The sequence below is a fragment of the Psittacula echo genome (genome assembly GCF_963264785.1).
Source record: "Psittacula echo genome assembly, chromosome: 4".
Lineage (NCBI taxonomy): Eukaryota > Metazoa > Chordata > Aves > Psittaciformes > Psittacidae > Psittacula > Psittacula echo.
In genome coordinates this window covers 104,269,234-104,285,260 of record NC_137738.1, presented here as the reverse complement: position 1 = coordinate 104,285,260, position 16,027 = coordinate 104,269,234, and the positions used below count along the sequence as shown (strand labels likewise).

Below are 16,027 nucleotides of genomic sequence, written 5' to 3'. Positions count from 1 at the left end.
ATTCAAACCAGAAAGTTTTCCTGTCTTCAAGCTCTCATCTGGGGCTTGCTTATTTTGCTTTACTTCTTCATTTGCTTTTAGAACATCTTCCCACTAAAATCCTTTAATAAAGTGCTCCTTTCTTTTCTGATATGTAGTGCTTGTTTTGAAAGGATTAGCAGTGTTGCTGAGCACAGTGTACTGAGCTGTTAGAGCTATAGAACAGTTGTGGTGCCATAAATAAATAGTCTTAAGTAGTTCCTCTCAGTATACAAATAGAAGCTCATTGAAAGTGAACCTTTCCAAGATTCAGCTCTGTCAAGTGTGGTTAGAGAACTCTTATTTGTCTCCACCATCAGGGACAACTAATTTATTTTCCTTTCTTCCGTATCTCTGGAATCATCTTATCTGGTGATATCTGAATTGCATGATATGAAAATTTGTGATGCACATGTAAATGCTGTTGAAAGAGAGGACTTGCATTTGTAATCAATGAAGTCCAGATTGGTGAAGATAGTTTAGGTTTTTAGTTACAGATAAAATGCAAAGGACCTGGGTGTCTGTGTAGTTTCATGGTCCAGCCTCTTTCTCAGAAATATTAAAGATTATGAGAACAACATGAATGTTTTCATTTGACTGTAAGTTACTTTTGTAAACTAAACTGGAAACTGCAGAGTGCTCATCTCACTGGTAGTTCTTCAGACACAAAATCTATGTTAAAGTCAGATATTTCCTGCAATGGAGTTTATACAGCTCCTTTATGTTTGAATTTGATTTTCCAGGTTCTGTGGAGAAGGGCAAGCAAAAGGAAATGAGAAGTAATTTTTTGTTTCATACAACAGCTGCTTCTGTCTGTACAGTTCTCCCTCCCCTAAAGATCTTTGCTTTTATCTCTTTTCTTCTGCCTCAGGATGAAGGATCTAGCTGTGCAACAGGGTTCATTAGCTACAGCAGTGTGATGTCAGGTTTGGCCAAATTATATAAAATGAGGGATAGTTGCTCTGAGTAGCCTTCTAGCCTGGGTTTCATTTATAATCCACAGCATCTGTGTTAGATTTCATAGTTAGCTTAACCTGATGGTGAGCTTTTAGTATGAAAAAAGAAACTGCCCCCGTGAATTGCACACTGAAGAGGAATTTTCCTGTATCTTTTGTATTGTAACTGCAGTTTATTTCTCATAATTTCCAACAGGCACAGGATCTACTGGCGCAAGAGATGGAAGTGGTAAAGCAAGGAATGGGGCATGGAGAGCTCTCAAGTGAAGCTTATAACCAGGTGTGGGAAGAATGTTACAGTCAAGTGTTATACCTGCCTGGACAGAGCCGCTACACAAGAGCTAACTTGGCCAGCAAAAAAGACAGGATAGAGTCTCTTGAAAAGAGGCTTGAGGTCAGTGTCACTTTTTTTTGCTTTTTTGCACACCTCCCCTTTTTTTTTTTTTTTCCTAAGTTTCTCCCCATGTGTTTTCTTTCTTTTTTTTTTTACATAAGAGTTATGGATTACTTTATAAATCATTCAGGTCCTTTGTTGAGGAATTCTCTGAGGGAGTTCATAGATGCCCTTGAGGTGTTTAAATCGCTTTTTCTAACCCTCCTCCTTTTCTTAAAATGCCTCCGGAGTATCCCCACACAGTTTCTCTTTGCACTGTTAGCTGTAACACAGCTCATCTCACCCACTTGATTCTCAACTCGGAGAGCAGGTCAGATTCTGCTCTCTCATAATTCCATCTGGATTTTTTTGCTGTTTTCTTAATCTCCACTATTAGCAGATCAGATACCCGATCTTCCTAGTTTTGTGCTTTGTTAGTGACCATCTGAGATATTTCAGAGAAAGATGCTTAAACCCAACATCTCTGTCCCCAGACTCCTTTCAAGTTCTCTTTCAGACTTCAGATTTGGTTTCTGATTGACTATTCTGTATAGGTCCAGATAGTCCTGAATTCTTGCCAGACTGGCATCCTCTGCCAATTCCAGTGATTCCCTCCAACAACAGTAAACAGTGGATGTTTGTGATCCCATTTCACTTAATCAGGAAATAATAATAGGCTTCCTTTTGAGTGCATCTTAAACTCAGTTTTTGAGTTTGCTGTTGTCTGTTTTTGTAACTAATTTATTCTGCAAGTACTAAATGCCAGACTTCAGGTAGCAACATCTTGCCAATGTGTCCCCTTACAGTCCTGTGGCAGGGCACTGGTACTAAGGGACCAAGAACTGACACTACATCCTCTTCTGTTGAGTTACGGAGTACAGTGTTCTCCAGTGTCAACATGCTTGCATCAGTTTATTCAAAATGCAACTATCACAGGTCTTAACAAGATGTTAAGATTTGGTGTCCTGGGATTGAGGGAGTTGGATGTGGAGAGGAAATAATTTGAAGTATGGTGCACTTACGTAGAAGGTGAAAGTTCAAACCATTCAGCACTGATTTCCTTTGCCCTGTGTGCCCTCTCTAGAGCTCCACCCAAACACTTCACCCAAAACACACAAGTATAGTGATTTCATGATAAAAAGTAAGGTGGTTTTGAATGGTTTCTTCCCACAGAATGTGTTTGTTCAGACTTGCAGGAAGTCATATTAACTGTTTTCCAAAATACCATTTTAGCCCCAAAGTGTCTCTAAATTATGCAGTATCAGATTATTATATATATAAAATACAAGCATATTATTATTTCCATGGTAAAAGGAAACTTAAAAAAAAAGAAGTTACTCTGTATTTGACATCAACATAACTACTGTTGCTGGAAGAAAAACTCTGTTCAAACAGCTACTACCACAGAAATAATATGAGAGGCCAGAAACACTGAATTTTCACTTGATTCATACACGTGAAGTAAAGTGTGACTGTGTGTTTTGTAGAGTTTATCTGTCAAGAATGTCATCCTGGTACAGACTCCACCATTGTTAGTCACCCACTCGGTCCAGGGGAGGTTCACCTGCATGTAGCCCAGTAGCCAGAGGGTGTTAGCGTTGATGCCGGAGTGCTTGTGTTGCTTCTGTTCCCCAGCAGAGAGCACCATTGCCCTGCCCAACGCTGCGCGGTGCTTGGACGCTCTGCTCTGCTCTACTCTCGTCTCACCAAAACAGTGTCTGAGCGCAGCAGCAGTCAGCCTGCACGGCAGCAGGGGCTGTGCTGGCGTCAGGCCAGCGATCGGAGGGCTGTACCTCATTTGTGTACAAATGCTTTTTGAAATTTAAATATCTTATGCCCAAAACTGCGTTAGAAGTGCATTATTAAAGTTGCAAAGTCAAATAGTCAAAGTCAGGGAATGCACAAACAGCCTTAATTTGCCTATGTACATGCATTATGAGACAGTCTTTAATTTCGTTATTATAGCCTAGTTTTTCCACAGACTCATTTACTGCACGGGGTGGATGGTATTTGCTTAGTGAGTAGCTATTGAATATTTTGTTTTCTCTTTATTGTTCAGTGTGTGGCCCTGTGCTTTTACACTGCACACTATTTCTTGCAGTAGTTACTTCTGTGTGGGCTTTCTTGTGCTGTTGATTTTTGTTCATCTCCTCGCAATATTTGAATAAGTAGTTGGTAGTAGTGTGTTTATTAAGGATATTGAAGAGAAGAAAGTTCAAGTCATTCGTCTAACTCCTTTTGTATTTGTTCGCTCTGTAAGTGCTCACTGCTCTGTAGTCAGAAGATGGTTACCCAGGAAGCAAAATACTTGCCAAGGTCTTGCCAAGAAAAAATTAGGGTTTCATTTGCTACCAATGTTGCATGGGACTCCATGGGAGACAGTTAAAAAAATCCAGCTAGCTGTGCCTATGTTTAGTTGCTGCAGTCAGGAGACTCCATGTGCCACTAATGCAGCTACATCTCTTCAGGTTAGCTGAGAGCTTGGCGTGCCTCTAGACCAGGCTAATTATGTGTTGCATGTACTGTAAAATCAGAGAAGAAACTAATTCAGTCAGGCACCCAGGGCCAGCAGAGCTGGCTGCGCCTTGCGGCTGCAGGTGCACTGGAAGCACTGCGCTGCCTTTCACAACTCACTGTTTGTTGAGTGCAGGTGGACTCTGCAAAGCTAAATTTGAGCTGAAAATCTCTCCCAAGTATGTGCAAAATAGAGTTTAGTGCAGCTCTGTTGCCTGACCTATTTAGAAGGCCCTTCCTAAGTGCAAGATACACAGGTCTGTAAGTATAGGTCACCAGCTGGATCATTTTTTAAATAAAAAGCATAGCAGTTTAATGAACAAAAGAATATACGAGACAAGCACAGCAGTTTTTTTTTTCCTAACCCATTCTCAGCAATGGTAAAACCCACCTTCATTTTAATACTTTTCCAAAGAAAATTGAAAGCACTATCAGTTGAAATAGATATTTTAATGGGAAGTATCAAACAACCTTAATGAAACCCAGGAATATTAGCTCAGCTTTCAATACCCCAAGATACTTGCTTGTACTCTTTAACTTCCTTTGAGAGAAGAGTAAAAACTATAAAACAGAGTTTGCCAGCAACAGGAACTGATGTTGGTCAGCTTTTGGGGCTGCTTTTCCCCTTTCATATTGTACTAAGATCATTAGGAAAAAACCATGACAGTTTAGTGACATTTGCTGGAGACAACTGCACGTTGGGTAGTCACTGTCTAATACTTCCATATGGGACTGCTAGCACACTGCAGATCCTGTGCTAAAAAGCCAGCTATTTCTAGTGCTGTCTTCATTGCTCAGATTTCTGTGTAGATTGATGGCGTGGACAAACAGTCGTTTTTCTCTAATTGGCCTGTTTTCACTGCCTGAGTGATTTAGTGATGGCAGCCTTGTATATGTTGACATGACATTTATCTTTCTGAGATTGATGGTGATATCACAACCAGATTTGTGCTGTTACTGATGAACTTGAGGAGGCAAAGTGAGCAATTGTGGAGAGCTTCTGTTTGGCTAGATATCCTGTCCAGGATTCAGCGGCAGTAATGCACAACTCGGAAATAGTTTTAATATTGGAATGTCCTCCTCTGTATTAGTAATAGTTTTCACTACTCCTTTATTTGGAGAGTTTTGGACTCTGAATGTGTTACTTAATGTGGCTTAAGAGTGTTACCAAATTAGTATGTGAACTTTTTTGCATTACAGATGGGGAGTTTCAGGTCCATCCAAGTGAATCCCTGTGACCTCGCTATGTGTCAGTGGTGCAGCGTAGATTTGTTTGAATCCTGGTGGAATTTTCTGATCTGCCCAGTAGCTTGTAAAAGTCTAACATATTTGTTCAAGGCTAGGCTACACTGCAGAGCTAGTAATTTCAGAAATGGGAGTTTTCTGATGCTCAAAGTAATTTGCAATACTTATACTCCCTTCTCTTCCAAGCAATATATTTATAAAGAAAAGCATTCCTACCTAAGGTGTACATTAAACTAGGACCCTTATCAGATGAAATGAGGTAGTAGAGGCATCTATTTGACAAGCTAGTTACTTCCATTTCTAGTTCATAAAGTAGAAACTTCCTTCCAGCATTACTTTTCCTTTGAAGACAGTTCATAAAGTTGGCTTGCAGCATAAAAATATTTTTATTAAAACTGTGGTAGTTAACATCATCATGTCAGTTGCTTCCTGAATTACAAACACTATTGAAAGTCTACAGGGGAAGAAGCTTTAGTTACACTGTATACACAGAGCATAGTAAATTATCTTCTCTTTGCAGTATCCAAGATACACCAAGATGGTAATCTACCTGACCAAAGTGTCTGTTTTTTGCTTTTAGTTGTAGCCCAAGTCCTCTAAATTAATTTACACTGAAACCCAGTTGCTTAGCTAGAGTTTTAGGAATTATCTGGTATGCTCCACTACAACGTGTATCACTTCCTAGTTTATTGGAGACTGTGTTTTAATTTCTTTCTAGTTTACATGCTTCTAAAGCTTCAGTTTCTTTTGGGTTTTCAGGTGTGCTGTTACTGAGAAAACACCAGGAGAAACTAAGAGAATGTATAAGATTAGGAATAGAGAAGTTACCCTTTAAAATGCAGTGAAATCTCTGAGCAGTCTGCTTTTATGGTCACATGTATTCGTTTGTTGCCTGTGTTGCCTTTGCAGAATATGCTTTTATTTATAAGGTCTATTGCTAATGTAAGTTGGCACCAGAGGATCACCTATGAGGGATGTTAGTTGTTCTCACTGTCAAGTTGTTCAGAATCTGATAGAGCTGACTGTTTATACAAGACCACTGTTGCAGTGTCTAATCTTTGCTTAATGTGCAGTTGATTATCAAAGTAGGTGTATTTAGCAGTTCTGGAGGGTATATACTTCTCTTGGGTAACACAGATATACGGCACATCCCTTAGGAATTTACCAGTGTGTGAAAACACTTTTACTGTATACAGGAATGGTTATCATGCAGTTTGTTCTATAGCTAGGATGTTTTAACATTTGATGCATTTGAAATTGGCAAATGTGATGCCCATATATAAGAAGGGCTGGAAGGATGATCTGGGGAGCAACAGGGCTGTCAGTCTGACCGGTGAAAATGACCTGGGGGTTCAGTCAACAATCCGCTCAACGTGAACCAGCTTATGCCCAGATGGCAAAGAAGGGCAGCAGCATCCTGGCCTGTATTGGAAATAGTGTGACCAGCAGGACTGGGTAAGTGATTGTCCCCTTGTATGTGGCAGTGATGAGACTGCATCTCAAATCCTGTGTTTAGTTCTGGGCCCCTCACTGCGAGAATGATACTGAGTTGCTGAAGTGTGCCCAGAGAAGGGCAACCAAGCTGGTGAAGGTTCTGGAGCACAGGTGTTAATGAGGAGCAGCTGAGGAAAATGCTACTAGTTGATTTCATACCAGTGCTCTTACTATTGACTTTGGGACCTTTTAAAGGAAGCAGGTAACTGTCAGTAAGAGGGTTCTTCATATTCTTTTTTCTGTGATCTTACGTATGAGTCTGAAATTTGTCTTCAAATTGGACTGTTGTGCTAGCCTTCCAAGTCGTCATTTTTGCGGTGCTGGATAACTTTGTGTAGAAAAAAAAAAAGTCTTTTTCTGCATGTTCTCAGTCTAGAGTATGTCCAAACGTTAGAAATGAGCAATAAACTAGTTCTTTAAAAATAAGCTTAGACTGCATAGTAGTTACTTTTTTCTTTGGCCAGTTTTCATAGTATGGTGGGAGGTTTTTTCCTTCCATGTCTAGATGGAAACCGTAGATTCCTCTGTGGTGGTTGGTGAAACCAGGATTTCCTAATTTCAGCCTGTCCTAATGTGAGCAGTGTCAGAACGTGTGAATGTCAGGCCCGCATGAGTTGCTGCTCACTGAGTAACTTGCTTCATTTATACCCGCTGTTAGCTGCACTACCAGTGACTCATCATGACTGCTAACTTATGTGGTAACTTTCTGGATTATTCTAGTTCTAGATAGTTGGATGCTGTGAACTTCTGTGGGAACATTTGCTTTTGATGTACCCTGTACTGTGTTTACTCAGCAGTCCTACCAATTCATGTCATGACATTTGAAAGCTAATTGCCATAATTTCTGAAACATAGTTTGTGTGGAGATTGCTCTTGGGTTTTGTTTTGACTATGAGAATAGCTTTCTGCAGATATCAGTAGGTTGTAATACATAATCTGCATAGCAAAGTGCAATATAGGAATTTAATTTGAAGCTTCCGTATTAAATTGGGGAAAGGTAGCTTTATATTCCCATGCAGGCTTTGAACATGTGGTCTAGTTTGGCTTGCTAAGTTGCAGTTTCACACTGGCAGTGCATTAATTTAAGGATCACCTGTGAGCAAATCTTTCCATGGAAAAATTTGTTGTCACCTAAAAGTTACATGCTCTGTCCCCTTTTGACTGCTCTGTTAGTAATTAGCACCTTCTTAATGATCTTCATGCCCCCTTGTGTGTTAAGTAAGCATCATCTTCAGTGTTGCAGCAGCATACTGAAGCTGTGTCAAGCCATGGAGTGGTTTCAGTTGATGAGTTGAGCTGATGTGAGTGTTGATGTCAGTTTGATAGATTGAGACCATGTTGTTCTACTCTGAGAATGCAATTTTTTGTTCAATAGTAACCCCAAGCCTCAGTTTCCAGCAGAGTTGACTATTATTTTTTTACTAACTCAGAGGTAAGAGGCACGCTCTACAGAGAGTTTTGCCTGGTCAACTGTAGACAGATGGAACAGTGTTTCAAGCCGAAAAATGGAAAATTCTGTCCAAGAGCATAGAAGGGGAAAAATATTTTTAAGTAGAGCAATTTGTTTAATTTTAGTAGAGCAATTTTTGTTTAAAAACATGCTGTTGTAGAGTGCACACTCAAGCTTATAAAGGCAGATTGTACACAGAGGATGCCCCAGTGTTACAAGCATTGTTGTCCCTGGGGTGGTTTGAAGTGCTGGTGTAACCTGGTGTAGGGCAGAAGGCTGTCATCTGAGTGTGCATTGTCTCATTCCAGCTACTCTGCCTGACTGAGCCAATATGAGGCAAGTTCACAAACCCTGCTACTTAAATAAAGTTAATCCAGCTCCTGCCAGCGGAATTGAGTATGGGAGGGCCTCTTGTGGGTCTGAGGTAAGGAAGGAAGTTAGAGTAACACTTGGAGTAGTCTTATATAGATTCATAAAAGTAACCTGTTCAGCCAGCATAGCTGAAGCTGGCAAAGGATTTCTCTGCACAAGCTAAGCAGCTTTATAATATGTTGATTCTCCAAGGTCAAGGAACAAGTTGGTTTACTTTTAACTATGGCCCTGGTAAGAACGTGCAGCAGTTTTCTATCATGTTTTTTATCCATCAGGCATAATTAAGAAAATCAGTGAGAAGACAAGAGAGCTTAATGCTATTTAAGGATTACCAGAAGCTCCACATTTAATGGACACAAACAATCAGTAAAGGGAAAACCAATGCTTTTGAATTGAACTGAGGAGAGAGGTCATCAGTGAAATGAGGAATGTGAAAATTCAGTTTTAAGGGCACTTCAGCCATTCCTTCCTCAGGGTCAGTTATTCTTAAATCTTTTTCAGTGGGTGTTTGTTCTCATAGCAGTCTTCCCTGTTCTTTGTTGTCCTTAGTAAAACCTTCCAAATAACCAAAATTTCCATGCCAAATTTCAATCCCTCTTCCTTTCTCAGTGGACATAAGAACAGACAAATTTTTCACAATGAACTTTGGGATGTTTAAAACATGTTGTTGTGTCTCTTCTTAATTTTCTCTATTTTTTATTAGGTGGAGGAAATAAACCCAAACAAAAAACCAACAAAAGATCTACCTTTTTTTTTCAGTCAGACTCCCCTTTTCTAGATCATGTTTTATAAACCTCTGATTATGTCTGTTGCTGTGTTCTGTTTTCTCTTGTTTGGATCTCTAGTATTGAAAATTGAACACAACTCTACTAGGCCTGAGGGAAGACTTTTTTGTGGGGATTTGGGATGGGATGAGGCTCTCATGCTTGCCCTAACAGCATATATCATCCTACCCTGTGTCTGTACATTCTGTTCTTGTTTTGCTATAGCTGGTACAGAAGTCAGCAGAACGAAAGCTGGCCAAGGAGCAGTACAAAATAAATAACAAAAGTGGAGAAATCTTTCAAAAGTCTTTACATTTTCTGCTTGATTCAAATGGTTGTCAGATTTTAGTGAAATCTATTTCTTAGCTTTAAGCAAATAATGTAGACTACTGTTTAAACACACCTCTTCATAACTGCTTGGAATTTTTAGCTTGGTATCTGATCCTTAAAATTTTATGAAGCTTGAACTAAAATTATATGCAGTTGTTGGCATTAATGCAGCAGTCAGCAGTTTTGAATAAATAGTATTTGTTACAAAAGCTAAGACCTCTTTTTGACCTTTTCATAGTAGGTCCTAAAATCTTGTAGTTAGGAGGGAGGAGGAAAGGTGGTGAGTGTTCACATTTCTCTCTATAAGCTGTTATTTAAAGGGCTGTTATTTCTTGTGTTAGATACTTGGGAGGCTTTTTTCTTCCCAAATACCACCCCCCCCGCCCCCCCAGTAGAAAAGCAAGGTCTGAATAGCAGTATAAAACCTAAGGAGCTCTAGTAGTTGAAAGTAAGAATCTATATCCAGATCAACTTAGAAATATCAACTCCAGTTCTCATTGTCTGAAAATTTCAAGAGTGTTTAAATAATCAGGGTCTGATACTATAATAAATATTAGAATTGAACTGGCTTTTTTTTTTTTTTCTTGGAGAAAAAAAAGCTTTATTTTATCTCATACATTAAAACAGTACACACTTAGAGTGCGATTGATCCACCTGACCTTAGGTAATGCTGTCTGAGCAAGCCATCTGTCCTCCCATAATAGTCAGTGAAGAGCACTTCAGTAGCATGCTGCTTCTCATTCTGAGGCCCTGGATCAGATGATACATGCTTTAGAGTTCCCAGTTTCTCTTCTGATTATGGAAAGATCTCGGGCAGCAAGCTCAGATTTTGATGTCTAAATCTGAGAAGAGTGAATCCCAGCTCAAGTGTGTAAAAGTATGAGACCATCAGAGAGTGTGAGACAGTACTGCCACTGCTGCTGCTGATGCTTAGAGAGTGCAGGTAATTCAGGACTTATAACTGCAATGCCCTGATCCAGTCTCTTTTCTGTATGGTGGAGATAGTGCTTATAACTGTATTTCAGGTACTCAGTATTCAACATTTTATTAGAATATCTGGTTGTTGACAGATCATCCCTCAGGACAACAGAATAGTTGAACTTTTCTAAATGGTCTTTTTCAACCTGTTCTAGGAGACTGACATTCTGATTGCAGTTTCATTTCACAGCAAACATACTTCGTGTTGTCTATAATACTGTGAAACAACATAGGACAATTGATCTTTGTTACATTAGACCTCTGTTATAAATGAAATTCTGTTTGCCTGTGCATCCATCTGTTCCATGATCTCTAAATGTCAGTGGCTCTCAACACACATTTTTCATCCAAGAAACAGTAATTGGAAAATAGTTAATTTACTGCACAGCTGTATTTGTTGTTGCAGTAATAGCATATTATTTACCACTGGAAACATTTAAAGCTTTCATACGTTGCCATCAGAAAGTATCCTCACAGATCCCTAATCTATTTATTTAATTTTCTCTAGATTTATATAAATATTGAAAAAGAGGCGCCTTTCTGTATGCTTAAAGCACCTTGGGCATAGCTTAAGTCTACATTGCAAACAGAAACTGAAAGGCATAGCAGTCTGTGTCTCTCTCCCCAGGAGCAAACTAGACAGCTCTGAAAGTCAGATTTCTCTTTCACTCACCCATTAACAGTTTGCTCCCTTGACCATTCACTTTGTTTATCTCTGCACCACCTACTAAAACTGTTTCAAATGAGTGAATAAGTTGTTAAGGAGTAGGGCATTTCACAGAAACATACAGCTGTATGATAGAGCATGTGTTATTAAAGTTGGGATGGTTGAAAGGTTGATGAAATGCACTTTGCAATAGCTTGGAGCATAAGACTGTGATGGCTGCACTGGTCCTAGTGGCTGAGGTTGTCTGGCTGACTGTAGTTACAGCTGTAAAGGACAGATCGGAAAGTAGTTCCTTCCCAATGCAGTTCAGTTTAATTGGTAAAAGATGATATCTTGGGTAATTGTAGAGTTCAAAGCAGTGAAACCTTCTTGTTTTGGGTTAATCAGTGTAAGTCCTTTGCATATGAGAATGATCACCAGCAAAGCTTTGATTTTTGAAGAAACGAGGCAGGGTAGGTGATTCAGCCACTGTGGTTCTGAGTTTTATCATAGAATCACAGAATGCCTTTTTACTATATGGAATATGATTTAGATGAATGTTATTAGAATAGACAGAGGGATTGAAAGACATGGCTGCTTTTGCAAACTAAGAATATAATTTGGAAAAGGAGGAATGTAATACTTTGATTTAGTTTTACTTTACTAAGGCATAGAACATCTTCTGTGTAAGTGGGATGTGGCATAGCAAGCTGTCATGTGACTCGGCTGCTTAGTTAGCTCAGCAGCTGCAATAGCTCCTATCTGTAAAGCAGTACTCAGATCGTGTGTCATCACCCCTGTTTTGACTACTCACCCCCCAGAATAATCTATTTACATTGTAAGGATTTTAATCCAGAAATTTAGGTTGTTGTAAAATCTGCAGTATCATTTGTTAATAGAAATCAAAGAACTCAATCAACTTGATAGAGTTCCACAGATATATTTTTGCTGCTTTTTTGTTTTGTTTGGCTTTTGAATTCTGGATAGATAAACCAATTCTTGGGTTCTTTCTGACAGATAAACAGAGGTCACATGACAACTGAAGCAAAGAGGGCTGCCAAGATGGAGAAGAAGCTGAAGATCTTGCTTGGTGGTTATCAGTCTCGGGCAATGGGCCTCATCAAGCAATTAAATGATTTGTGGGACCAAATTGAACAGGCACATCTGGAGCTACGTACGTTCGAGGAACTGAAGAAACATGAAGATGCTGCAATCCCTCGGAGACTGGAGGTGGGATTCCTAAATGTAATATTTTAGGTCAAATGCAGGCACTTTGTGGAAAAGATGCTTTTACAAGGCTCTGAGGTTCACAGCCTGAGTTTGTATTAAGTTTTTAATGGTCTTTTAAAATTATACTTTTGGCTATGACCCGACTCCTCTGCTGTTCATTTCAATATCAAAGATTCTGTGATACATATATTAGAAGCTGGGACTAATCTACTAGTGTGTTCTTTAAATTTGTTTTTATTCTATTTCCTTGTGTGGTTTATTTTATTAATCTTCTGCAATGTGAATCAGCAGAAGTTCCATATCTGTCTTAATTTGGCTTGTCTTGTTTTTAATTACTGTCAGAACTTAAGGTAGATCTGAAACTTGTCTAAAGCCTTCTACTTCCTTAAAAGCCAATGGACCAAATGGCAACATATGCTACAGGAGATTCTCCTTTCTTTTTACATGTTAATTATATTACTCCCTGAGGCTAACATTGTCATTGGACTTGCAGGTGGGTGGACTTCTGGAAAGCCAGTACTGAAATGGAGTTATTGTACTGATTTAAACATGAGTCTGTGTTTCAGAAGCTGAGCAGTTGTTTCTGTAATTATTGTTTTGAGCCATCCTCAGTGTTCAGACCATTTGCCTGTGGTCTTGTTGCTAACTAACAACGTTTGCATGTGGACCTCCTGATAATGCCGCCTGCCTTACTGGCCTCTAACTGGTTGGCATGGCTTTTAAGAAGCAAGATAACTCTTTCTCTTAAGCAGCCTTAACTTCAGCCAGGAACTAGCAGAAATAGTCTGAAATACATGAAAACAGTGCCCCAGACCCACTGCTCTTAGTTAAGGATCTCCAGGATATTATATGCATTATTCAGCTAACAAGGCAGCCCTCAACCAAGAGGCAGTCTTAGGCTAGAGCCAGTGCCAGGCTTGCTTTCCAAGAAACAAGTGCTCATCTGAACTTAATTTTTCCTTGAGTCTCAGATCTTCCCAACCACTTGCTGAAAAAAAAGATAAAATATATCAATTCTAAAACTGTTCTTATGAAGACTGTTTATAAATGCTCATAGATGTGTTTGCAAATTCAGAAGTGATTGTTTTAGTGAAAGTTAACAGTAAAAATGTATTAAATAGCTTGATAGCTACTGATAGCCCCTGGTATTAGTAAATGGGACTTTACTTGGGGCTAATCGTCAGAATACATTTACTGCCTCTCCTGAAACAAAAGTGAAGGGAGATGAAATGAACTAGCAACTGGCAGTTTTAGAAGAAGCGGTAGTTCCTCATGCCTTGAGTAGTTAGTGGAAGAAAGCTTGTAGAAGGCCTTGTTGCAGGATGCAGGGTTGATTAAGAAGGTTACCCAAAAAATGTTTTGAACAAACTCATGGAAGAAGAATCCATGGATAACTGTTAAATTCAATACTTGTGTCAAGTTTCCTATTTGAAATCTCTCCTTTTGAGGCATTTAGTATTAACTGCTGTCAAAACCAGGGTAGGATACCTGACATTTGAAATAAAATAACTGTGATTCTTGATACTCTCCATCAACTGCTCTGTTTTACATTTATATTTAAAAGAAGTAATTTTAGTGATGTCTTATCTCAGTTGTGACCCCTTCCTCTGAAGGAACTAAAATATAACTCTCGGTAAAGATCTTCATTGGTGTGACCACTGAAAAAACTGACTGGTTGCTTAATTATGTTTTCCTTGCAGTGTCTGAAGGAAGATGTGCAACGACAGCAGGAGAGAGAAAAGGAGCTCCAGCAGAGATTTGCTGACTTCATGTTGGATAAAGAGACATTTCAAGCAAAGTATTAAAGCACAAAATTCCATTCGTCGCTGATGTAACATTATTAAGGTGTACAGATACTTCTCCAGCAACTCTTACCTACTGTATTGCAGAAATCAAATGTAGTCTGCTCTTTGCGTCTTGTCAAGTTTTGTTCATTTAATGGCCTATTCAAAATGCTCCATGTATGAATGGCTTCGGCCAAAAGTAAAAATTGAATTGAAATGGCCAAAATTTTATTAAAAGAAAAAAAAAAATCACTTTGCTATGATTTTAGCCATGTCTTCATTTGCTAGGGTTATCACATTATTCCTAGTGTTTTATCAGTCTTAAAACTTGTAAGATAAATGCCTGCAGAATGTCTTTTGAATAAACTTGGAATGTCAAAAAATAATTAAGATATAAAATACCTGTCTTTCAACTAAAATCGAATCCTCCCCTATCCCAGGCCTCTTGTGTTTCTGGTAGATTGTCTTTCTTCCCTTTCTCTGCTGCTGCTTTTTATTTCCCAAGGCTGTAATTTGTAATAGGAAGGACCTGTGTGGGATAATTGCGGTCCATGTAATAATCTTTGCATGATGCATGTTCCTTCCATCTGGTTGATGAACCTTTTTCTGCTGACTTTTACACAGTGGGCAGAAGAACTTGGGTAACATCACAGATCTACCTTGGCCCAGACCTTGTGGATGATGGTTATGGGGGCTACATCCATATTCTTGCACATCACAAGCACTGGAACTCAGCTGCTTGTTCAGTTTTTAGAGTTGTCCTTTGTTCTGGCTCTGATCAGCTGGTGTCTTCAGAGCACCTCCACGTCATGGTTTGTGAATTAGTGTAGGCCAGGGACACCAGGAATGCTCAGTAAGCAGTGGGGATGTGGCCAGCCCTGGTAGCTTAATGGCATGTGTCTGTGCTGTGCCAATTAGCCTGGGAGCATCCTGGGAACATAGTTTATTTTACTACTGCAGACATGAACATTCACAAGGTTATCACTGTGTGCCATCATTTAAGGGTTTGTGGAGGTACATCCTGAACACATAGTGCTTTTGAGATCCTTGGTAGTGTTTTCTGTTGCTCCTTGAGAGTTGGTTACTCATGCTTTGTTGCCCAGAACAGCTGTGGAATGGGTTGGAGCAAAGCTCCCTCATTACTACTCCTCTCTACATCTCAACAGGTTTTCATTTTCTTGCTGCTTTGACTGTTCTGAAGGGTAAGGATGGGATTGAAAGGGGTGACTGCGTTATTTCCTGTTCTTTTAAGTACTTTTCTAAATCTCATCCAAAATCTTTCTCCCAAGTGTTTAGTCAGACCACACTTAAGTTTGATGTTACTGTTTAAAATTTTGCCAGCCACTCCCAATGCTGTTAGTAACAAGCATTTACAAGAGTCAAGCATCTCATTAGAGGATTGCTTTCATATTTTTATCTTTGTGGAGATGTCCTGGACTTCTTCAAGGATCCATGTTATTTCCAGCTCCTTAGACTTTGGGTCCTTTGAGTAGTTGTTTGTGGAACTGCATAAGGAAAAGGCAAAACTGTGTTCTTGACAGCACAAAATTCAGCGATTAGGTACATCCGGTTGCATGCATCAGCAAATATTGCTTGTAAATACTTGAATTTAAATGAAGACTTTCCTGTCTGCGATTTTACCATGTTACAGAATGTCACTTTGTTCAGGCCTTGTCCTGGGGAACACTGTCAGATTTGTGGTCCTGTGTCTGTTTATGTGCCATCCATGTTGATCAGTGGTAATCAGGTTATTTTAAAGGTGACCTGTCTGATTTCTACTGGTCACTGGTAAGAGCAGCTACACAGCCAGCCTTGAATATTTTCCCTTTACTCGTCAGGACATCATTCTTGTAAAGTATTCATGCAATTATAG

General features: G+C 39.3%; 1 protein-coding gene across 1 annotated transcript in view; it reads left to right on the top strand.

The window, feature by feature from the left end:
* CDC5L (cell division cycle 5 like) overlaps positions 1 to 14,582 on the top strand; it is a 33,323-nt gene extending 18,741 nt beyond the window's left edge. The window contains exons 14-16 of the mRNA XM_080615765.1: positions 1,171 to 1,368; positions 12,158 to 12,370; positions 14,071 to 14,582. Of these exons, the coding sequence (XP_080471891.1) occupies positions 1,171 to 1,368; positions 12,158 to 12,370; positions 14,071 to 14,175 (516 nt within the window). The 3' untranslated portion in view covers positions 14,176 to 14,582. The remainder of the gene's footprint in view (positions 1 to 1,170; positions 1,369 to 12,157; positions 12,371 to 14,070) is intronic.
* Positions 14,583 to 16,027: the final 1,445 nt, after the last annotated feature.